Source organism: Equus caballus, chromosome 1, assembly GCF_041296265.1.
Source record: "Equus caballus isolate H_3958 breed thoroughbred chromosome 1, TB-T2T, whole genome shotgun sequence".
Taxonomy (NCBI): Eukaryota; Metazoa; Chordata; class Mammalia; order Perissodactyla; family Equidae; genus Equus; species Equus caballus.
The window spans coordinates 27,265,270-27,289,759 of record NC_091684.1 but is presented as its reverse complement, the minus strand read 5'-3'; the positions used below and the strand labels follow the sequence as shown (position 1 = coordinate 27,289,759).

The following is a 24,490-nucleotide window of genomic DNA, read 5'->3' as shown; positions in this document are numbered from 1 at the left end:
TGTCAAAGGTGGTCCACGGGCTGAAGGTGGACAGGGGTCCTCCAGGAAGTGAGACCACCACATGGAAGGAACCTCTGCTGCTGTCAGTTTGCTCTCTCCTCCATTTCAATATTTCTTCCCTTCTCTAAGAGAAGTTTGCCTAGAGAGGTTACCAGTCATCCCATTTCTTATTCCCAGGGAAGCTAGGTTTCCAGCCATGTCCCCGCATGGTTAACTGGACTGCGATCTTCTTGCATCAGGGACTTTGTACTCCATCTCAGCCATCTCCTCCCTGGAACACAGTGGGTGACCAAGAAAATATTTTTGTAATGAATGGATAGAAATACTGCACTATAGAGGCTGTGGCCTTATTCCACTGGGGATTTTCAGTTCATTCCTAAAACAAAGAAAGTGGTGAACAACAACTGTCCTTCAAAGTACAGATCTATTTTTAATGTGACAGAAATGTGTCAAGACATTAAAAAGATCAGAGTGCCAAAGAAACATGGCAAAGCTTCCAAAAAAGTGTTTGAAGGCAAAGTCCTAGCTCAAATGGAAGGTCCTTAAGGCAGTGACCTGGGGCAGCACCCACAGATGCTGAAAGAGAGATGTGCTTGAGATTTGCTGACAACATTTCCTCAAAATGTCAGGCAGAGGAAAGAAACCCCCAAATGGCCTCAAGCGTTGACAATTCATCTGTAAAGAGACCTTATCTTTCTAGAAGTGGCCTCCCAACAGGCATTGTTTCAATCTAATAGAACTTGGTGATGTTTCACAAACGTGCTTTCCTGGGCTGAAAAGGACAGTCTAACGCTCTTAATTAAATTAATAGTCTAAGTTTTTCCATAACAGAACAAGCTGAAGAACCTGGTCATTACAACATTGGGGCCTAAAAGTGGACAAACATTCCGGGTTATGACGGCAGCCATTCTCTGAAGGGAGAAGGCTGAGAAATATCTGACGACTCCCACGGGCAGAAAAGCTATTTGAGTGCTGAGTGCGTTTAGAATAAACACCTCACCTAGCAATCCTCAGCCACACATCTCTTTATTGAGGGGGGCTTTGGGGTTTTAAATTTCACACGAGTGCTCTTACTTAGGGGAGCACAATCAACTCAACATTGATTCCGCACAACACTTTTAACTACTTAATCTTTATAATTCTAAGGAGACTTGGGTTTTTTAGTCAAATTAATATAAGGATCCTAAGGGTCAAGTTGATTACATCTCTTACCAAGACAGAAATAAATTGGAAACTAACTAGAAATGATTGTTATCACACGATTACTCCCATCATTAAGAATGACTCTTGGTTATCCCCAGACCATAGAAAAGCCTGGTTCCTCCTCCCAGACTCCAGTAAGATCCAGCAGCAGGAAGAGAGAGTGCTAGGCTTGCAGATTAAGAGTGCAGCTTCAGCTGTGAACAAGGAGGACCCAAGAGAAAAGGCTCTCTGTAAACAGAAACAGTATGCAAAGCCTCCTTTCCAAACACATTTGCCTCAGCTGACCTCGGGACATATTTCTGTGCTGGTTTTAAGGACACTGTCTCAACGGTAAAGGCTCCAATCATCTCATCCAGCCAGGAGCTTTTCCTGGCCTTGGGTCTTTCTTGCCTTTTTCTAAAGAGCAATGACACACTCATCTGATTCAGGAAACTGAAACTACGCAGAGACAAAAACAGTGCCGGGTTGACCGTGGTGAGCCTTAACAGGCCTTTCCTCATCACAGGTCAGGAACTGGGTGGATCTCTGAAATATATAGAGTCTTCATTCCTAAACAAGCTCGACATTTATCCAGCTGTCAAAGAAACAATGGTTTTGCAAGGTCTGCTTATCATGTTTCTGGATTTGCTAAAAGGCCCACCATGGAAAAAAGGGGAGAAAACATTCGAACCTGCGCTCTCCCGGCCTCTGAACTATAACACAATCACAATGATTTTTTTGTGAGGCTTTCATCTGTATGACAACAGAAACTGCCAAAGGATCTAGGATTTCACCACCATTGTAAAGCAGCCTTAGTCTCCCAGGCTCTAGGAAACAGAATTCAATTTAATGACACTGACCACCCCAACCAGAGTCATGTGAGGGAATAATTCATAATTGATGGAAAAATAGTTTCCAAAGACAAAACAAGTATAGTGCCATATTCATTTCTTTTTAGCACTGTGCAGACACAAGTTTCTGCTCTAAGCATTTTCCAAAAGTTCCCCACGGATTGTTTTCAATGGAGGAGGCTTTTAGTCCTCAAAGAGGCCTCATGTCTCTCTACTTAATTATAGTTATTGCAGAAGAGCTGGTTCACAGGAAGAATATGGTCTTCGTTAAGCTTCAAAGTTTCCTTCCAAACATGCCAACAGAGTGGTCAGAAGTCTAGGAGGCCAGCTTGGCGTGGAGCCTCCTCTAAATGATTAAATGAAAGAAGGTCAACCTTGCTGTCAGCGGACAGCTGGAAAGCTGCAACTGTTTAGAAGCAACAGTGGCACAGAACAAAGCGGCCCGTCCTGACCCTCTCCACCTGGGCGTTTCCTGAAACAATATCCCTCATCTCCGTGTATGAAATCTCGGGTCACTGGGCACACAGCCCGGTGCCAGGAAGAGATAATTAGGTTCGTGAACGAAACTGAGAAGCAGTGGTCGTGCCTAGGAGGTCAGGATGGGGACCCGGTATCTGTTCCACCAGAATCACGAAGAATAACTTCCGTTCCCGAACAACGGTATTCACAGCAGCCCTGTTGGTAATGGCAAAAGGCTGGAAAACATTTAAACAGTCCAGGAATGGAGAGACTGGTTAAATAAATTACGGTACATGTAACAAAAGCTATTACATATTGGCAAATCTATATGTACAGCCAAGAAAGACTCTTGGCTTTAAGACGTGCTGTTCAATGAAAAGCTAGGTATAGATGGGTATTTAGAGTGCTATCATTTGCGTAAAAAAGGGCTGCAACTACTTCTAGTTTCTATATGCACAGAACATCTCCAGAAAGACGTTCCTGAGACTAGTCGTGGTGCCTGTCTCTAGCGAAAGTGGGTGGGAGGGAGGATGGGAAGAAAACTTACTTTTAACGAGATACTTTTGGGGACTATCACCATTTGTTCCTTCAATCAACAAATAATTATTGAGCACTTACTTTATGCCAGCCCTGTTCTAGGTCCTAGTTCTAGACAGCAAAGAACAAGACAGACAAGACCTCTGCTCTTAGAGAATTTAAGTTCTGGCGGGAGAAGAGGGAGGCAAATACAAACCAGTGATATCATAAGATATGAAAACAGGGTGATGACATAGCGAGGAAGCAGGTGGCTATCAGAGCAGTTAGGGAGGGCAAGAAGGTGACATTTAAGCAGAGATCATTCCCTGGTGGGATAAATGGAATAAATAAATACGAGTTGTGTTGCAATAACAAAAAACCTAAGAATTGCAATGAAAGCAAAAGCCTAAAACCACAGTCTCAAATAATTCTTAATTCCAAGCAAATAAGTCAACATCAAACAACTTAAGTTCACTAGGGGTAAAAATATGGGGACAGCTTTTTCTAGGACAAATAAACATTTACTTGAGAGTTCCTTGAAATTTTTACTTATAAATCAGACTGACTCCAACTTGGTCTTTATTCAAACTCTTAAAACACAATACGTTCACTTTATCCAGAAGAAGACAGAGCAAGTCATTAACAACCTTGGTTCAAGTTCAAGAATCATCTTGCTGATCGCTCAATAACCTTGGAAGGGTAATTATCTCTTCTCATCTACTTCCCCCTCACTTGGCTCCTGCTGAGATTAAATACCCATCTTGGTGAGTACTAAGTACTACGAACCTTAGACTATTTTCTTTTTCTGCCCAAAGATTAAACAAGGAGGAGGAAAGAGCAGGTCCACTTTCACTTCAAATTCTCAGTGGTCAGTGACCTTTCCAGAATAGAAAAGACATATGATAGAGCATAACTCTATTCCCTGGGTTCACTGTGGGAGTCTTGATGCCACAGTCCCGCAGTCCCGCTCACCCACACCCTTCAGCTGCAGCCCCGGGGCAGGGACTGGAATCCTCACTGGCGGCACGCTGCACTTACTTGCTCAGCGCAGGCGCTGTGAATCACAGGCTGATTGGCAAGGGACAGCAAAGACTCCACCATTTCCAATTCCTGCTGGTAAAAGGTTTGCACTCTGTTCTCCACGAGGAATTCTTTGGCTTTTTCACTCAGCAAACACGTGAGACTGGCCAGGTCTAGGGCGCTTGGATTGCTGCTGGGGGAAAGTTTTAAAAAGCTCTGCAGAAAACCATCACCTTTGTTCCTTTTTGGTGTGCATAAAACAGAAACTTACCTAGGAAACACAACACTAAATGGATGCCTGTTTTTGACATAAAAGGCAATTCGTACAGAGAACACTGTGTGACTGTTTAAAAGGATGAGGCAGAACTCTGGGAACTAAGAGGAACTAAGAAACTCATGATAGATTAAGAAGTCAAGCTGCAGAATAGTATGTAAGGTATGGTGCCACTGTTGCAAAAAAGCAAATGACAACCCACAAAATACATGGGTGAAGATTCATGCTCGTGCACGCACAGAAGAAAAAGTCTGAAGGATACACATCAACCCAGGAACAGTGGTAACCTCTGGGGAAAGGGGCCGACGTGGGAGAGAGGAAAATGGGAGAACTTTCACTTTTTACTTTATATGGGACTACAGTTTGGGAGTTTTTTTAATATAATTTTTTCGAATATGTAATATATACACATGCTGAAAAAGTTAAAGGGTACCCAGTGAAAAGTGTCCTTTCCATCCTCTCCCCACGTCCCACCCCCTAGGCAGCACTATTATGGATTCTGTCTCCTCCCAGAGTTCTTCGATACAGATACTAGCAAATATGCATATATTCTTAATCCTCCTGTCTTTTTTCTCCCTCCACACAAGACAGTAAAATCGCCCCTGGTTGAGAGCGACTGGTAATATTCTGTAGCTTTTTATTATGCTGTGTCATGGTGTAGTATTTTGATTACGACGTGCCTTAGTGAGGTTTTCTTCAGATTTCTTGCTTTGGGGCTCACTGAGCTTCTTGGATCTGTGTTTATAGCTTTCATCAAACTTGGAAAAATTTCAGCCATCACCTCTTCAAATATTTTTCCTCTGCTCCCTCCAGTCCTTTAGGGACTCCAATTACACATATATTTTCCTTACCACAACTTAGAACACCTGTCCTAGTATCATCCTCACTTTACAGATAAGGACAGTGAGGCAGACAGAGGGTGAGTGGACTTGCCTGCAGCCCTAGGGTGAGTAAGTAGGCAGTTCAGGATTGGAACCGAGGCCCACTCCAGCACCTGAGCTCCCACGGCTTGGCCCTACTGCTGTGGCCACCTCTTCAGCCAGTGCTGAAGTGACAGGCCATAACTTACCTTAGTGCCCCTTCTTTCTCTAGGGCTGGGCTGCGGAAGGGCTGGTCATAAACTTTTCTGTAGATACTGGGCAGCTCAAGCATCCTTGCAATTTGAATGTTGCACACTGGATCGTCCACTTTATCTAACAAGCCGTGGGGGAAAATACACCACAGAAATTACACCGAGATAATTTCTTTTCCATGTCCAAATTGCTGGAGGACCACAGTAAACAAGGCACTTGGTGGGTTTCCTTCCTGGGGGTGCCTAGGGGTCTTATAGTCTAGATGCACTAAAAGTTTCCCAGTCATCCTGCAAGGGGGAATGCAATGCCTGAGGGATCACAGGCTTGGCCAACAGGAGACAAGACTACAGAAAGCACATTAGTGTATTCACTCATCTGTTACAATGGTGGACAATGGGGCCATCCTTGAGATTTCCAAGCAAAATGAGCCAGTGTAAAGAGCATTACTCATCTGATACAGAACGATCCCCTTTCTTTCTTTCTTTTTTCCTGAGGAAGACTGGCCCTGAGCTAACATCTGTTGCCAATCTTCCTTTTTTTCTTTTTTTACCCCCAAACTCCCAGCACATAGTTGTATATCCTACTTGTAAGTCATTCTAGTTCTTCTATGTGGGACGCTGCCACCGCATGGCTTGATGAGCGGTGTGTAGGTCCATGCCCAGGAACCGAACCAGCAAACCCTGGGCCACCAAAGCAGAGCATGCAAACTTAACCACTTGGCCATGAGGCCAGTCCCCTATCCTATTTCTGATTAGCTGTTTTCTTTCAAAGTTAAGGGACTGAATGGTGTTCAAGAAATCTCCATCATTTTGAAGAATATGAACACTCTGCCCTAAATAGGTTGACACTTAAAACCTCAAAGTACTTTATAAACTCTATCTTGTCCAAATAAATTTGCCAACTACATATAATAGTTTTCGTTCCCAATTTATTTATTGTTGTCTCTCTTTAAAATAAGAAATGCTGCCTTTCTCAAGAAAGCATGTTATGCAATATAATTTCCTCTACTAAATAGAGTCAAAACTTTTTATCTGAAGTTTTCAGAAGTCTGACTTATAGCAAAACAAGAGTTTACTGGACACAAACCCAGAATAACAACCAATTTGGCAGAAACATCTTGTGCTTACAATAAGCAGTAGCATGAATTTCTCGCTCTTCTCTGTATGTGCGGACATAACCTCTGATCCGGATAATGTCCCCAATTTCTATCTTTGTTCTCTGCTCAATGGTCTCTTGCAGCTTCTTAAGCTGGGAGGTTAAGCTCCGATCTCTTGTACTTGAAGCAGCTGTAGCTGTTCGGGCCAGAAGGAAAGAGAGAAACGCATAACACAATCCCACCACCACATTCATAAGATAGTGTTGGGGTAAGACTAACATAAGACATTTCCTTATTCTACTTCTGATTAGTTTCTCTACTATAAAAAAAAAATCTGTGTAACCTTTTGAAATCCTCTGTTGAATAAAAGGCATAAGCTGTAATTATTCAAAAGCAGAGTGAAGGGGTCAGAGTCTAGAAGATTTGACAACCCAAGTGGGCGAGTTCCCACATGGCTCCCACATCTTCTTTCTTACCCCTGCATTGCTCGGCGGGTCCTGAGCTCAGTTCTGCTTTGAGTCCAGCTAGGTTTGGTGGCAACAGCTCTAAACAACTCTTTAAAGTGTTCTTGTGGGGAGACAGGTGTGGCATAAGGGGAAAGGGGCCCAAGAGTCTCTTCTTGTGATTCTGTCTATTTCCCATCTCGGCGTTCAACACCCTAATCTCTCATCTCTCACCTTTGTTGTGTAACTAGGCTAATCTCTCTCTTCCTCTCTCTCTCTCATGCACACACACACAAACACACTGCTTGAAACCACAAATTTAAGCAACTTCATGGTGAAAAGAACCCAATGCACATTCAATTCTAAATAATTTCTATCACTTAAATTTTACTTCCAAATTATATTATTTAAATAATAATAATAAGAATAGCCACAAACGTTTGGGTACTACAGGTGCCATTGTAAGGACTTTACAATGTATTAGCACATTTAATTCTCACAACCACGCCTATTTATTATTAGCCCCATTTAACAGATGAGGAAACTGAGTCACAGAGAGGTCAAGCAATTTGCCCAAAGTAAAACACCTAGTTAGCAACAAAGCTGGAGTTTGAACCCGGGCAGTCTCTGACTCCAGAGCCTTCCTGCTTATTCTTAATTCTCTGCTGCCTGTCCCATGAGTATACTTGTATTCCCCGCAGTTACAGATAGTGTGTTTCGATGATTTGTGTTCTCATTTTCTGCCTAGAATAATCTCAAATACACATATGCATCCACAGAATCTATACAACCTGGTATTTTAAATAACAATATAGCATTCTACCATGTTAACATGCCACAGTTTGTTTAGGTAGTCTCATTAAATGTTTCACCCTCCTCCTTTTCATAATTTTTCATTTCGGTTTTTATCACTAGGGCTGAAGGGGGCTTAGAAGTCAGCACTTGGGTAACTGGAGTCCGACAGACCTGGCTTAAATCTTGGGTCACTTCTTACGAGCTGTGTGACTCTGGGCAGGCTGCTTAACCTCACTGTGCCTCAGTTATGAAATGGGGATAACAATAGAGTCCACCTCATACACAGATTGTTGTGTATGATTGAAGTCAATCCTTACATTGTCAGCTCAGCACAAGGCCAGATCCATAGGAAACAGTCAATAAATATCAGTTATTGCGAAAAAGAATTAAGCCCTTTAGACAAAATTATTTTGTTTTCTTTGAGGTCTTTCTTTGGGGATCACTGAATAGAAAAGTACAAACAGGTTTACAGTTCATTACATATCGTCAGAATGTTTGCCAGCAACAACTAACTGACCATTCTCTTTTTACAAGGTGACACCTCAATGTGTGCTTGCTTATGACTCCCACACTGGGCTTCGGTCATTGGATGTTTAATACCTTAAAAGTACATAAAGATTCCATAATGTTCTATTTTGCTCTTAAATTGCCAGGGAGGCTGTGTGTTTTTATATAAGATGATCTACTCTCTGTATTTCCTTACGTATAAGCCCTTCATCTCTTTTGAACACTTTATGTTAATTTCTGAAAAGTTTTTAGGGAAGCTTTATCAGTTATGCTTATTACATCCAATCTCTCCATTCTATTGCTTTCCTTTTTAGGTTTATTTGATTTCATTTTATTACACAAAAGTGTGACAAACTCTTTTAGTCTATCTCTCTTGTCAATGGTGATAACTTTCAGTGTTCTAAATCTAGGGACTCATGAGAGCTTAACATATACACATACCCTCAAATTTTCTGGGATAAATATCCAACTCGATCTCCTTTGGGTTATTTTATGTAAGCTGAAAGATAGGCATCACGGTAACCTCTTTTTTAATATTGTTATCTGCCTGAACCAACAACATCTGTTAAAGGCTGTTTTGTTTCCTACACTGTATTATTTCTGGTTTGTCATATATTAGGGAATGACTCTCTTTTGTGGTCTACTGGTGAAATTTTCTGCTTTTTAATCTAATACAACTTAGATAACAGTGGCTTTGTAATGTGCAAAGGCATTACTTTGAACATATCTTCTATACCAAGGGATACAGCAACCTAGGGAGCATGGACTTTGTGTACCTGGGAACCAACAGCTAGGAATCTAGACACAATCAGTGTTAATGTTACTCAGCTTACTGGGTTTCTTCAGAAAACACCCAAGTATTACTCTTTTTTTTTTAAAGCTTCAGTGCTTAGTTGTGTATTCTCATTGTTAGTTTTAATTCTCTATGTGAGCTATCACCACAGTATGACAACTGAGACGGGTGGTGTGGTTCCACAACCAGGAAACAAACCCAGGCTGTGGCAGTGAGCGCGCCGAATCTTAATCACTACATCACCAGGGCTGGCTCAAGTATCACTTTTATTTTTTTGAGGAAGATTAGCCGTTAGCTAACATCTGCCATCAAACCTCCTTTGTGTTTTGCTGAGGAAGACTGGCCCTGAGCTAACATCTGTGCCCATCTTCCTCTATTTTATATGTGGGACACCTGCCACAGATGGCTTGATAAGTGGTGCATAGGTCCATACTCGGGATCCGAACCAGTGAATCCCAGGCCACTGAAGCGGACTGTGCAAAGTCAACCACCACGCCACCGGGCTGGCCCCTTGAGCATCACTTTTTAAAAGGTTATTCCAACTGTGTTCCTATCCCCAAGTCCTCTTCTGCTTAGGTTGAATTTTAGACGTGTTTATAAATTCCACCGCCATTATTCAGACATTATAGGTGATAATAAATGCTTCACATGGCACCGTTAAATGATCAGACTGATGGCTTGTCCGAGAAAAAGAGGCCCAGCTTTCATTTAAAGGGTGAGCCAAACTGATGAAAGCAGGGCTCAAGCGGTGTAATTTAATGAATAGAATGAGACAGCTGGAGCCTGACAGAATGTCATTTTAACTAGCCTATTCCACCCTGATAGATAAACTCTTCTTAAAATTCTAACATTAAGGGCCAAGCTTTCTTAACTTTTCTCATAAGCTAAGTCCAAATGGTACATTCAATGTGAAATTTCTAGGAGTTAATACTATATTCTTATACCTTAATGGACTGGAACATGATTTTGACTCAGACTAAATTTTGTTTGAAATAATTTGTCTTTGTTGGCCACTTTCCAGCAGAAAGCTTTAAAACTGAGGGAAATTAAATTAAAAGGGAGAATGGGCTAGTGGGAAGAACTTAAAAATATCACTTCACATATAACGTGACGAGAACCATTTTCAGGCTTTTCCTTTGTGTTCTTACCCTCTCTTTTTATTTTCAATGTGATTTCCCATTAAGGCTACCCGCTGTGACTGTTTATCTATTCATCTACTTACAGATATTTTAAAAATCTCACTCTCAGTATTAACAGCCATTTTATCCAGAAAATTACTAAGTATCAGAGTTATAGCATATTCCTGATGATGTCACTTCTTAAAAAAAAGGAGTTGATTTAGAAAATTAAAACAATGTCTAAATCAGGAGTCTGCAAACTATAGTCCTTGGGCCAAATCCACCTACGACCTGTTTTTGTAAATAAAGTTTTATCAGAACACAGCCGTGCCCGCTTGTTTATGTACTGTCTATGGCTACTTCTGTGTTACAGTGGCAGTGTTGAATAGTTGAGATGCACACCATACGGCCCACAAAGCAGAAAACATTTACTATCTGGCCCTGTACAGAAAAAGGTTACCAACCCTTGGTCTGAAACAAGTATGCATGTTCAAACTACACCCTCTGCTGAAGACAGTGACAATATAACAAGCATAAATCTGCAAATGATTTTAATATCCTAGACATATATGAAAATTCAAATATCTGATAGTCTTACAGGTTTATTTCTTGCCTGTGAGATAGCCGCATGAAAACCTGTTGTCTCCCTTAATTTTTTTGGCTACAAAGCTTCATAAGCAAAGCAGTGTCATTGATTTAGATGTTCCAAAATTAGGAAACGGGAACACCAAAATCATATGAAACTGACAGCCAAATTCTAAGTAAATACACCAGAAAATTAAGCAAAGGAATATTCCACCAGTTGGTATAGTCAAAGTAGGAAGTTGAGATTCTGACGGATAATGGTAAAAGGAAAGAAACCATTCCACGTGTTACACATTCTTACCATGTATATCACAAGGAGAGAGATATTGGATGTTAGATATGAGAACAGGCAACATTTATTGAATAGCCTCACTGTGTATGGCACCATATTGCTATGCTGTAAAACAGAGAAAAACAAGGTCCCAGTCTCTGTAGCTTCTCTAGAACCAAAAATGATTACCAATCTGGCACAATATTTTTTTTAATATTATGAACTTAAAGCAACTTATAAAAAGAACCTAAGAACTATTAAAATATTCTCAAGAAATTCCAAATGCTGTTTCAGTGTTACAATGTGTTCTCTATACAATTTCAAAGTTCTTTTTCAGTTTATATTATTCATGGCTAACTTCAAAGGAATCCTCTCTTACTTTCTCAACAATCTTAGAATTCCTGGCATATTTGTTTGTACGTGTAGAGATTTTAGAAAATCTGGATCATGGTAGCACAGAAATTAGTGGCAACCATGTAGAAGGAAAAGTCTTCAAGACCTTCTTTGGTCAAGTGATACGCCTGGAGCAAGGGGATTCTGACCTGACTGGCAATTAAGCTAAAACATCTTGACTTGCCTAATAACTGGCATGGTAAAAATGAAATGCTGAAACTCCTAGTAACCTATTCACCTTCCCATAGGCTTATGAGGAAGTGAGCACCAAAGAAAGGGTTGAAAGAAAAACTGGCTCCCCTATAGCATCCGTGTGCAGAGTAGCCAAAGTTCCGGACACGTGGCTTCAAGTTGATCAATGTAATGCCCTAGTGGATAAATGTGTAAATTCAGCACTACAGCTGTTCTGATGAGCTACCCGGGATAAAATCCATCGATTAGCTGAAAAGCAAAGAAGCATCGCAAATGAAATTACCTGACGAAGATTCGGTATTGTTCAACTTTTTCCAGCAGATGCAGTTTATAACTCCAGTGCTATCATCCACTGTGAGAGAAGGGCAAAAGAGTAGAAGAACAGAGATGTGGGCATCGCTGGTGAATTAGCACGTTGTCATTGCATTCAGCCATCCTCAAAGATGACATTTTTCAATAGCCTAATTGTGTAAATCTCTTATCGAACTCTCCTTCCACCTTTAGAAATAATCTCTCACCACATACCATTGGGAACCGCTTGTCTGCAATGACAATGTAATACATGAGCCCAGTGGAATGTAGTCAACATTTCATTTACCTTACCTCAAGGGTACTAATGATTCTTGTCTAAACCTCTCTCAAAAATGGTGTCTGCAGGAAGTTAAGTGCAAAAATTTCTATGAGTACTAACATACAAAACCAGCCTTGCTCTCCAACCCTACAAGAGAGCATCCCATGGTCTGTGTTTGGAGGCACTCAGAGCGCTGCCTTCTGTCAACATTTGCGCTCTCTCTCTAGCTCGCTGACTTACCAAGACAAAGCATCCCAAGTCATTTGGCCTGGGCTTCTCTTTGAAAGAGCTTCTGCCCAGTCCTTACCACTGCAGGGGATGTAAGGAAAGCCAAGTACATCACAGAAGTGCCAAGTTTTATTTTCAGAATAGAAAATAATTATATCTGGTCACACAAACAATACTGGTCTGGATTATTTTACCCCTAGCGCAAAAAAACCAAGACTTCCCACTGTACTTGGATTTATAACCACAGAGGAATTTGGAGGTGTTTTCTATGGGATGACAGGCGTTTTCTCTTTGCCTAATTTCTGACAAACTCAGAACAGAGGTTGCTAAACATGTGGTAGATGGGCTTAATGATTTTTAAAAAATCATCAGCTAGACTTTTATAAAAGCACATGTAATACAGAAGAAACCTCAGGCAAAAATTTTTATTGCTGGTTTAAATGTGTGGAAAGCAGAAGCTGAGAAGAATTACTTCTATTACTAAAATAAATTCTAGATGGATTTTATTTCATTAAATGTAACACAGGTAAACTTAAGAAGATGAGAAGAAAATACAGATGAATACTTTTTAACCTTGGGCTTATAGTTGGCAGGGTGACACTTCTTTAAGCAAACCTTGAAAATCAGAACTCATTTTAAAAAGTCTGATATATTTGACTAACTAAAAACTAATACTACACAGCAATTTTCCAAAGGATGGAGTTAGTGTCTTAACATATAAAGATCTCAGACAAATTAATAAGGAAAAGAACAAGACCACAAGAGACAAAGTGGCAAAGAAAAAGAACATGCAATTCATAGAAGATATAAAAATGGCCAATAAACACGTCAGTACATTAAATTCACTAGTTCCCAGAAAAAAAGAAGCAAATTTAAGTAATTTCTCAACTACTAGAATGACAAATAGTAAAAATACTGATACCCTCATATGCTATTAGTGGGAGTGTAATTTCATACCAAATTTCTAAAGAGCAGGTTTGGAAATATGTATCAAATATATATCCTTTGACTCAACATTTACTTCCAGTAATTTATCCTGAGGGGAAAAATGGAACAAATACACAGATATACACATCCTGTATAAGGTTGTTCACTGCAATCTTGTTTACGTTACTGGAAGTTGGAAATAACCTAATTGTTTATAAATATGGAATTGGTTAAATAAATTACAATGGCATAGCATGAGCATAAAAAGTTATCATGAGGGTCTCTGTTCATTGCTGTTAAAAGATATTCATATCTCACTGTAAAAGAGAAATCAAATATATTATCTTATATAAAACCTAATTTCTGTAAAATATTAAAGAATGTGTTTTGACATAAATGATTTTAAGACATTAAAATGCTGATAGCATTTAATTTAGAGTATGGGGAAGGAACCCCATGTTCAATATATACGTTGACTGAAGGTCTAATTCCAGAAATATTATGAGAAAGAAATACGCGTAGCAGTAACGAGGAAATAAGGCATATCTGTATTGCTTCAATATTAGGAACATGTTAGAAATATTAGGAAGGATGCTCACCCAAACATTGCTTTTGTCTGATTTACAGGGTTTCACATGTGTTTTACGTCCTTCACTAAAATTTTCTCTAGCTTAAAAAAAAATTTTTTTTATAATGAGTATCATTTTAAGAAGCAAAAAAATCAATTAGGACATTTTGAATTTAAAAAAATGTATGACACCTCCAGGGACACCACTTCTCTGGCCAGTTTAAAATCTTGATTTAGAATGGAAAGTCAAAAAATATTAGCACACAAACGTTTGTTCTAGAAAATGTGAGGACATCATGGTCTTGATTGTAGCTTCCCAGGCTTCTAGGTCTGAGCTTGAGTAGCTGCCAGGTGCTCTGTGTGCTTGGGGCACTGCCAGCAAACCCTGACTTCCTGGCTTATAACCTCCCCTGGGAGACCCTCTGCTGGCGCCCTGAGGTCTGGCTGCTGGAATGCCCCGGAAGGGGAGCATCCTTGCAGTGCCTCACAACGTCCTCCCCAGCTGGGAAGCACCGCCTGGGCCACTGGCCTTTTGTTCCAACCACTGGACGAGTCAGTGTGAGCAGGAAGCACCCCCAGCACAGGCTGTGGTGCGTCAGGCGGAGCAGAACCCAGGACAGCAGGAGGGGCCACGTGGCAGGTGGCCCAAGAGACAAGTTGGGCCTGAGGACAGCAGGAAGAGTACAGCTCTCCCTCGAACAGGCCTCACGAGAATTTAAGTCGCAAAAGCGTTTCTATTCTCAATTACTCCAGCCTTCGGTGCTTTTCATCTTCCCATAGCCCACAGGCGTGTCATGCTCTCACGACATCCACTCTAAGGGAAATGCTTATTGGGGAAGAGTCAGACACATCACCCTCCTCGTTTTATAACAGGAAAAGGGGTAAGTGAAGCCCCTTTAGGTCACAGGCATAATATCCGGCTTGGTTCTAGGGCCCGGACTAATGTCCTCAAACAGCCTCATTTATTTCATCTAAAAGACAGAAAATTAAATTTTGGGGGGGAGAGGGGACATGGGGAAGAGAAAAATCAAATTGAGTTATATGGAGACTATTCAGCACACTGGAGTCAGTAAATAGATTGGACCCACGAGTGGAACCTTGAGCAAGTAACTGAGCCTTAGTTCTCTCAACGACAAAATGGAAATAATATCTGTCCTTTCTATTTCACAAGATTAGGGGGAGAATAACATGAAACTATACATGTAAAAATGCTTTAAAGGGGCCGGCCCCATGACCTAGTGGTTAAGCTTGTGCACTCCGCTTCAGTGGCCCAGGGCTTCACTGGTTCAGATCCTGGGTGCGGACACAGTACTGCTCATCAGGCCATGCTGAGGCGGCATCCCACATGCCACAACTAGAAGGACCCACAACCAAAAATATTTAACTATGTACTGGGGGGATTTGGGGAGAAAAAGCAGGAAAAAAAAAAAGATTGGCAACAGTTGTTAGCTCAGGTGCCAATCTTTAAAAAAATGCTTTATAAACTAAAAGATTCTATTATTTCATCACTGGTATTTGGAGAGGAAGTACCATATTGTACTACAGATAATGTATCTGCCTACAGCTGGGTATGCTGTGGGAACTTAGTGAATACTTGTTCAATTATCTGGAGAAAAAGAGAACCAATATCTTTGGTAAAATAAAGTAGAGAAGAGATCCACTACGGGGATGCCTGACAAGGTGATCTGTTTCAGAATATTAAAAATATATATCCTGGGGGCTGGCCCGGTGGTGCAGCGGTTAAGTGCATACATTCTGCTTCGGTGTCCCAGGTTCGCTGGTTCAGATCCGGGGTGCGGACGTGGCACCGCTTGTCAAGCCATGCTGTGGTAGGCATCTCACATATAAAGTAGAGGAAGATGGGCACGGATGTTAGCTCAGGGCCAGTCTTCCTCAGCAAAAAGAGGAGGATTGGCAGCAGATGTTAGCTCAGGGATAATCTTCCTCAAAAAAAAAAAAAATGCTGGGACAAAGCAGAGGGCATAAGAAATCTCATTTCTCACATGTTATTTTACAAGCCCAAAACAGTCATCCTCAGGAAAATGAATACATGTGGAAGAAATGCAGTGATATGGGATCCGTAAATTATCAATCATGCACAGACTGCCAGGGAAATCTTCTTGGTCACTCAGTTCAACCGCCTTCTGTCTTTCCCCAAGTAGAGGAAGAAGATAAATACAAGGCAATACCACAAAAGTGACAATGTCAATTACAGCGACGGTTTGGAATTCAAAATTAAGCTTCCCACAAAACGTCCAACTTGGCCTCTTAACTACAGAGAATCTTAGAGCTGCACAAGGCAGTATATTAAAATACTTACATTAAACTCTGAAAAAAATCAACACCTGTGACACTAAAATCATATTGTAACAATTCGCTGGTATTCAAACTATAGAAACCCCCTATTTAGTTTCCATGAAGCGGGAAGGGAGATTTTCTGATCATGGATATTTACACCTTTGAGTACCAGAAGACTTTTACTTTTTAACTGTTCTAGACATAAATCTTGTAAATTATTTTTCACACACCTCCCTGCCTTCTTAAAGAGTCTACTTTAATATTAATCTGGCCTTTTCTTTTTAAAGGTATCAATATAAACATACACTACCATCCTTTGCTATTTACAGCTATGTCCTCAGGTATCAGGGGTCTGTCCCTGATCACCCAGTGATCCCAGACTGCTGCATTTTAATTCTCCCGCCTCCTAACTCCCCAGCAGCTGTCACTGGACAGTATTCATCAGTATCATTCCTACCCGTTGCCTTGTTTGATACTTAGTCCACATCAGTCGCTCCAAAGGGCTCCCAACAGAGGAAAGCGCATGGGGTTTGTCAGAGTCCCCATCTGCTCTGAAGGCTGGGGATGTTTCAAATTCAACATTCAGCTAAGTGGGGTCCTTCCACATAAACTCATCGTCAAACACAACTGTTCTTACCTCCATAACTGTAGAAAGCATCTTTCTCTCTCACTCCAATTACGGTTCCCAAGATATCTACCTGCTTTATTGGATGTCCGTTGTAAAAAAATATACCTGAAAAAGGGAAAGTCCATACAACAGATGATTACATTTTCTGCTTCAATGATGTTAACTGTGGGGGAGGGGGTGGGGTCGGGTCGGGGGTGGAAGTGAAAAATCAGTGGTATGCTGCTTGTGGAAATGCCAGACTTAAAAATCAGCCCTTGACACATGGCAAGCCCCAAGAAATTCAGATGTCTGTCCCTCAGGGGTCCTAAGTGGAAAGCCTGGCTCTAAAGAAGCCTGTACTAGCACAGAAAAGAGAAAACCAGTGTTGCCCAACTGCATTTGGTCAATCTTCTCTGCACTTGCGAAAATGAAATGGACCTCCGTGGAGAACTCTCACAAGGGGCCTGGAAACAGTCATTCTATTATGTGACCAAAAACAGTGCTGTGTCTCAAGGGACTGGAAAAAGAAGAGAGGAAACCACGAGAAATGGTTCTTTGGTTCCCTTACTGGTGTTTTTCTAGGAAACCAGTCATCATTTCTATGAATTAGGAGCAGCATTTTTTTTTTCAAAAAGAAAAAACAAAGGTTACAAAACGCTACCCTCTGGGGCCAGCAGATTACATCTCAAAAGCTTCTCTTTTTAAAACTCTATTTTTAAAACCTAGATGCCAGAGGCCAGCAAGCGGGTCCCCCCTTAAAGGGGAAATGTGAGAAGGTGAACTCTACACACTGACCCCCAGAGGCCTTTTTTGGACTGGGGACAGGACACAGACAGAGGGACTCCTGGCAGGGGTGAGTCATTGATTCCACCCCGAGGTCCCAGTGCCGCCCTGGCTCCTGCAGAGCTTCCCTCCTTGGGCCCCCTATATCCTCACCTGAACTCCCTATTTTGGCTTCAGCTACGCGTTCTGTGTTCCTGTCACCTGCAGCTCAAGTTCTGACCAAAATCCTCTCCAGCCTCTTTTTTCCTCCCCACAATGGCTGAACTCTTTATTTTCAGAAAGAGGCTATAAACTTTTAATTGGTGACTTCTTTTTTAAATAAATACATGAATTGTAAACAAAGAAACAGATATCACTTCGGCCATTTGACTGTACATTAACCCCCTCCCCACCAAGCCTGGTCAGAGCCTCTCTTCTCCTCATCCATGGGGGACCCGTGGCCTGAACCCCGATGCCCTTCAGAACCCCTAGACTGGCCTCTGTTGACGGTCCTCTTGTTTCCCATGTAGATAAAAGGGCTGGGGACGAGTCACTCACAGCCGAGTCCCAGGGGAGGGACAAGGAGGCTCTAAGCCTCAGTCAGCCAGAGATTCTAGGAAAGTGAGATATGGTTTGAAGGAAAGAAAAAAACATGGCAAATTTAGCCAAAAGAAGGGCCCTCTCTCTTGGCAGAGGCATACTTCCAAACATGACTTAGTGGATTGGAGACTGTGCCCAGGGTGACCTTGGGGACCATGAGCTGAAATGGCAGGGCCACACGAGAGAAGGAGCCTGGGTCACTGTGTCATCTCCAGAGAAGGGGTGCCTCCATCCAGGAACACTTGGATTGAATGGGGACAAACTGGCTCCATAGAAAACCCATGAAATTTTAAGAGCAAGACAGTTCCAATTCACTTCTCCTGAACTCTTGTGATTGAAATCCTGGTGTTTCAGTTACTACCTTTGATGACACCTTGGGGTCCTGTGCACCTGCCTGTCTGCATTGACGGAACACAGAGGAGAGAGGGCGCCTTCAGAGGAGAAGGGTCCCTGCAGACCTTTGCAGGCATGCTCAGATGCTCAGGCTTCCCAGTGGCAGAAGGAAGTTTAAACTGGGAGAATGAGCCTCCCTCGGGGCGTGGGAACGGAGTCCTGTACTGAAGTGTATGCCCTCCTCCCCCGTGCCTGACATGCTGTGTGCACAGAAGGGCTGCGGCACAGCACTGCTCTGGTTCTCAGGTTTGTTGTAGAGCCAGCTGGGGCTTAGAGCAGCCTGAGCCTCCGGCTGGTCTCTCGCTCCAGTCAGCCCTTTCTGCTTTTCCAAATGCACTGTCCAACTAATGCCACTTTCTTTTTCTTTTTTTTTCTTTGAGTAAGATTAGCCCTAAGCTAATATCTGCCGCCAATCCTCCTCTTTTTGCTGAGGAAGACTGGCCCTGAGCTAACATCTGTGCCCATCTTCCTCTACTTTATATATGGGACACCTGCCACAGCATGGCTTGACAAGTGGTGCATAGGTCTGCGTTCCAGATTTGAACCACTGAAGCCCGAGCCGCCGAAGCAGAACATGCGAACTTACCTGCTGCGCCACCGGGCCAGCCCCTAATGTCACTTTCTGTTTCTGCACTAAGCAGAGCAAAGTTAGAGAGAACCATTTTCTAGAACCAGACTCACCTCCCCCTCCCCCAGCCCAACGGATGGTCTGTCCTGGTTGCCAGGCAATTGCCTGCATTAGAGACAGAACACTCCACAGGGTTCCTTGTGGTCAGTTGTGGCCCCCAGGACATTGGCAGTTGGAGACAGAGCCCTGGAGCCCTTTGTATCCATGGAGGGCCTGCTGCCTGCCCCCAACATGTGTTTCCGGCTGGTCCTGGAGCTGCTGTGGGGTGCTCTGCTGGTGATGTCTGAAAGCTTGAGACAGTCCCAGGACTCCTTGGGTTTCCCTGGGACACCCTGGTAAGTGCTGCTATGGGGGTTTTCATAGTAAACAGCCAGCACACTTGAAGAAAGGGAAAAGAGCTAGCCAAAAGGTGTTCTGCCTGGGTTGAAGCACATGGAAACGGCCATGAGAAGACTGAACCAATCACACAAGCCAATGACATCCGTAAGTCATCTGTGGCGGAGACCAGTGCTCCGAGGTGACCGACTCTGTACTGGGCAACACTTGATAAAAACCCCAACCAGGTCTTCACTGAAGGACACAACAGACCTTCTTGAAAATGGACAGAAAGTGGAGCCCCCTCAGCTTTTCTCTCATAGACTGACAATGGCTCGCTTTGAAGGACAGACAAAGTCACTCAAAGACGCAGAAAATCCTTCCAATCTCAAGTGACTGATGCAAAAAAAAAAAAATCTTAAAAGCACCACAGAACAATGGAGAACAAATTTAGAAGAAAATAACAGATGGTTTGAATAAAATCACTCAGAGAAAATTGACTAAGGAGGAAATACACTGCTAGGAAATAAAGAAAAAACTTCCCAAAGTGAATAGAAACATGAACTATATCTCAGAAGCGCAACCTCTATAAGACGGGCAACGATACAGAAAAAGAAATGGAGAGGATCTTTCCTTCTATCAACACAAGAGTCTCCTCTATGAGACCAGAGCTCAAGAAAGTTGGATGGCGGCTCTGTGGACTGAGAGAAAGCTCAATGAGCTAAGAAAAGAAAACAATCACAACAGACACTGGCTAACGTTGAGTTTAACTTGCAGCCTTTCCCAAGTGGTCCTTTTGTTCCTTCTGATCCACATGCAGCCCAGAGGCTCAGACATATCAGGGGATCCAATAGATCTTCAGGTCCCCAAGAGAGAGGAGGGTCATGCTGGGAGGGCTCAGGGATCCAGGGTCACAGGCAGGTATGATTCAGTGTTCCCAGCAGCAGCCTCCTAAACAGTCACAACCACAGCAAGGCATCTGCCTGTGTTTTCTCTCTTTTAAAAGTACTTTTGATTTATCTCCTTCTAGTCCAACTGTTATTTAATTGATGCTACAATTGCTCTCATTGAAGTTTCATAGCATCAAAATGCCTAAGATAGGGGCCGTCCTGGTGGTGCAGTGGTAAAGTTCTCACATTCCGCTTTGGCGACTGAGGGTTTGCCGGTTCGGATTCCGGGTGCAGACATGGCACCGTTTGTCAAGCCATGCTGTGGCAGGTGTCCCACATATAAAAAGTAGAGGAAGATGGGCACGGATGTTAGCTCAGGGCCGGTCTTCCTCTCCAAAAAAAGAGGATTGGGGGCAGATATTAGCTCAGGGCTCATCTTCCTCAAAAAAATTAAAATAAAATAAAATGCTTAAAGATATTTTTTAAAATACAGATTCATTTAATACAATTCTTATGAATACATTATTTTCACTTCATTGGACTTTCTAGAATTAGATAATACAGGTATTGTATTTTGATTTCAATAAAGGGTTCACTATTATTTATCCCATCATTAAAGTCTGACATGGATAGAGACATTTAGAATAATACGGACTATCTCTGTATGCTGTGAGCTGTAACCAAATCAAACCAAACAAAACAAACCCAAAACCTAAACACCACCACCACAGTCCAACTTCGTAATATTTTTTATTAGTTTAACCCCAAATTCACAGGTTAATGTAGGGAAGTTGACATTTTGCAATCATTTTGAAAGCAATTCTGATGCTAACTACCCAGAGCAAGGTCAAATTGACAGGTTAAGGGCACAGAATCCCACAAGATTGCTCTCACTTCAGTCACCAACCCCAAGTTTCAGGGTCCTCAGGGCATCCACACTTCTAACCAACTGGCTACAAATTTAGGGGTTCCCACAACTCCCTCAGGTTTGATAATTTGCTAGAATGACACACAGAACTCAGGAAGGTGCCATCCTCACAAGTATAGTTTTATAATAAAAGGTACAAATCAGGATCAGCCAAACGAAGAGATGCAGAGGACAAGGTATGGGGGAATCCAAGCGTGAAGCTTCCACGTCCTCAGGACACATCACCCTCCCGACACACTGATGTTTGATTACCAGGAATGCTCACCCAAGCCTCAGTGTCTAGAGCTTTATCACGGTTTCATTACACAGACATGAGTGAACCACTATCCACATAACAACTCAATCTCCAGCCTCCCTCCTGGCCCAAGGGGTGGGGCTGCTGTAACCAGCTCAAAACCCAACCCTCTAATCATGCTTTTCAGGCATGGACATACCCCACCCTGAAACTACCCAGGGGCCCAGCATGAGACACCTTAGTTAGCAGAAACTCAAGTGTGGTTCAAGGGGCCACCGTGAATAACAAAGACATGCCTCTCATTCCTGAAATCCAAAGATTTCCCAGGTATCAGGACAAAGGCCAGCCAAATTCTTTATGAGACATTCGTTTCTTGTTTTATCATTTTTTGGTGTTAACTTCTGTTATTTCGTTTAAGGTATTCTTTACTGTTTAAATATTTCTAAATTTTATGCAGTCAAAATAAAAGTTTTTTCTTTATGACAAACAAAGCAAAACAAGACAAAAATGAAAACCTAGACTAGTGGCATTTCCCACCCCTCAGAAGCCAAGAGTACAGTCTAAAGAAGATCATGCTGTGAAATTATTGTTGATGTCTGCTTCAACCATGAGACTGCATTTTAAAAACCACGTCGGAAGCATTATCACCAGTGACACACCAGTTTCCTTGGTTTGTTGTTAATACACCATAAAGTCCTTCCCTCACAGAGGAGGTAAGCCCCTGATGACACCTTGAGCACCTACAGGAGATCCGTAAGAAAGGCTGGCATTTGGGGTGTGAATTCATTTCTTCCCATGGAGATGAGCTATGGAGAATACCAGACTGTTCTGGAAAACAGACAACCGTGGGGGAGGATGGCTGCCTTCCAAGGAAAAAAGAGACCATTTCCAAGAATAATTAGGAAATAAAGGTGTGATGGAAAATCTGTACAAAAGGCTTTAGTATAAGGTCATCCAAATATATTTGTACATAGAACTGGAAAAACACAAAACGTTGTCTCATTAAAACTGTGCATACTTGACATTCTTGGCTACTTCTGAATCACAGCTTGCTATTCATGCAAAATAGCAAAGAGAGTTTAACTAAACTTCTCATAGGAAACACGTGAAGATCCACCCACAGCTATATGAATTATTTAAATCTACCCCAAACTGAATTTGTTATATTTTTAGGGAGGAAGAGCCTATTTTAGTGACCACTACTCTAATAAAAAAAAAAGCGATTTCTTTAACTTTACATATGTAATGCTCTGTTGCTCCAATGACTATTTCTTGCTGGCCCACTACCTGCCAGGCACTGTTGTAAGCACAAGGCAGATGACGTCCCTCCTCTCGGGAGTTTACATTATTTTTATTCTGATGAATTCAAAACAAAAGAAAGCACCATAGAAAAATCGGGCATAGTTAATTGCCATTCTTACAAAGAAGATACCTAACCTTTACAGGCGAGTCACAGACCCAGACCAGGTAAGTGGCTCCATCAGGAAACAGCAATGCCTAGGAATGCCTGGTCCAGTAAGCTTTCCACCTTAGAGCAGACCCAGAAAAAACTGAGCATTTTTAAACATGAAAGACCTCAAAACCAAGTAAAAACGTTCCTCAGTAGAAAGGTTACTCCCTCAAGCATCTATTAACAAAATAAAAATAAAAAAGATTTAGACTGTTTTTAAGTTGCATAGAAATGAACTCATTTGAGGGTCCAGGCTGGGTCATTTACAAAGCCTGCAGCAGGGAAGTCTCTCCTGAAAGCCCCTATGCCCCAGATCTCTGCAGCTTTAAGGAAGGCAGCATGGGGTGTAGATGCAGTACCGGGCATCCTCCAGGCTGACAAGCCACATACCTGGCACCTGGCGGGACTCCTTCAAGTCCAGGATATCCCTGATGTAGAGTTTTGCAAAGGCTAGAAACACAGGATCCAAACCCCACAAGAGGGAAGGGGTCTCCTCTTCACACCAGCCGGATTCAGACTGCATCGGGAGGCTGGGCTGTGGTTTCCAGCCAACCCTGAGAAGCTCTGAATCAGAGTCGAGGATCTAGATGGGAGACACAAAAATCAGGACGCAAGGAGGTTAAAGTGGGTGAAATCGGCATGGCCCCAAAGCTGTTCCCGGGCGGGCACCCAGAAAGCTGGGAGGGGTAAACCCAGGGGTCTTGGCCCTATCAAACTGGACGCCACTGGCTTGAGGACAGAGGCGTTCCTCGCGTGAGAACTCGTGAGTTCCTTACACTCCCCCTGGAATCTCCTCTGCCCCGCGGGAGGGTTTCTCCTTTCCCAAAGTATCAACTTCGAAACGGTTAAACAAGCTTTTTACTTTGGGGAGTTATGTCCACACAGGCGTAGCCTGAAAACTGCTTTAAGGGGTGGGCTCCAGGGAGGAATGCGCGCCCTCCTGGGAAAATACGTGCCGGACAGAGTGGAGGGGTCTGCCCGTCGCTCCGCCCCGGGACTTTCTGGTAATCGTCATGCAACAGAAAAGAGGAAAACAAAAATGAAAATCCGCCCCTAACCCCCACTGCCACCCCCGCGCGCGCGCCTGCGCCCGCGCCGCCGGTTCCGAGAGCGCGCAGGCCAGGCCGTCCCGGCGCTTGGAGGCCGCGGGCGCCCAGCAGCTGAAGGAGGCGCAGTCGGCCCCGCCTGGCGCTGGAGGTCGCCTCGGCAGTTCCGGCCCAGACCCGGCACCGGCCCCCGCGGTGGACACCGCGGGCCCCCGTGCCGGCCTTTTCTCCTGGCCTCCCGCAGCCCCGCCCCACTCTGCGCCCGCCGCGGCCCCGCTCCGCCCTCCTCCAGGTCGCGACTTGGGGGTTGACTCTGACTTTGCTCCTCCCCGAAACCGGTCTTCCAAGCCGCTCTTTCGCTTTGTCCCCCCGCTAGTGATGAGCCCGTGAGCCAGGACCTCGAAGAGGCTGGTTCAGACCAACCTTGTTTGTTCCTGATGTGTTAAATGAACAAGTAAAGCAATACTAGAAGCAGG

General features: G+C 43.0%; 1 protein-coding gene across 20 annotated transcripts in view; it reads right to left on the bottom strand.

The window, feature by feature from the left end:
- Positions 1–24,278, bottom strand: part of STN1 (STN1 subunit of CST complex) — a 45,382-nt gene extending 21,104 nt beyond the window's left edge. For 2 of the 20 annotated variants that reach the window (XM_070221406.1, XM_070221393.1), the window contains exons 1-7: positions 23,831–24,272; positions 23,359–23,551; positions 16,798–16,893; positions 11,852–11,920; positions 6,503–6,667; positions 5,372–5,495; positions 4,047–4,218 (exon numbers count right to left, since the gene is read on the bottom strand). In XM_070221406.1, coding sequence (XP_070077507.1) covers positions 4,047–4,218; positions 5,372–5,495; positions 6,503–6,667; positions 11,852–11,920; positions 16,798–16,893; positions 23,359–23,491 — 759 coding nt within the window. In that variant the 5' untranslated portion in view covers positions 23,492–23,551; positions 23,831–24,272. Of the gene's footprint in view, positions 1–4,046; positions 4,222–5,371; positions 5,496–6,502; positions 6,668–11,851; positions 11,921–16,797; positions 16,894–19,108; positions 19,258–23,358; positions 23,552–23,744 lie in introns of those variants that run through there. The other 18 variants (XM_023639987.2, XM_070221392.1, XM_070221401.1 and 15 more) reach the window with 16 other exon arrangements.
- Between the last annotated feature and the right edge of the window lie 212 nt (positions 24,279–24,490).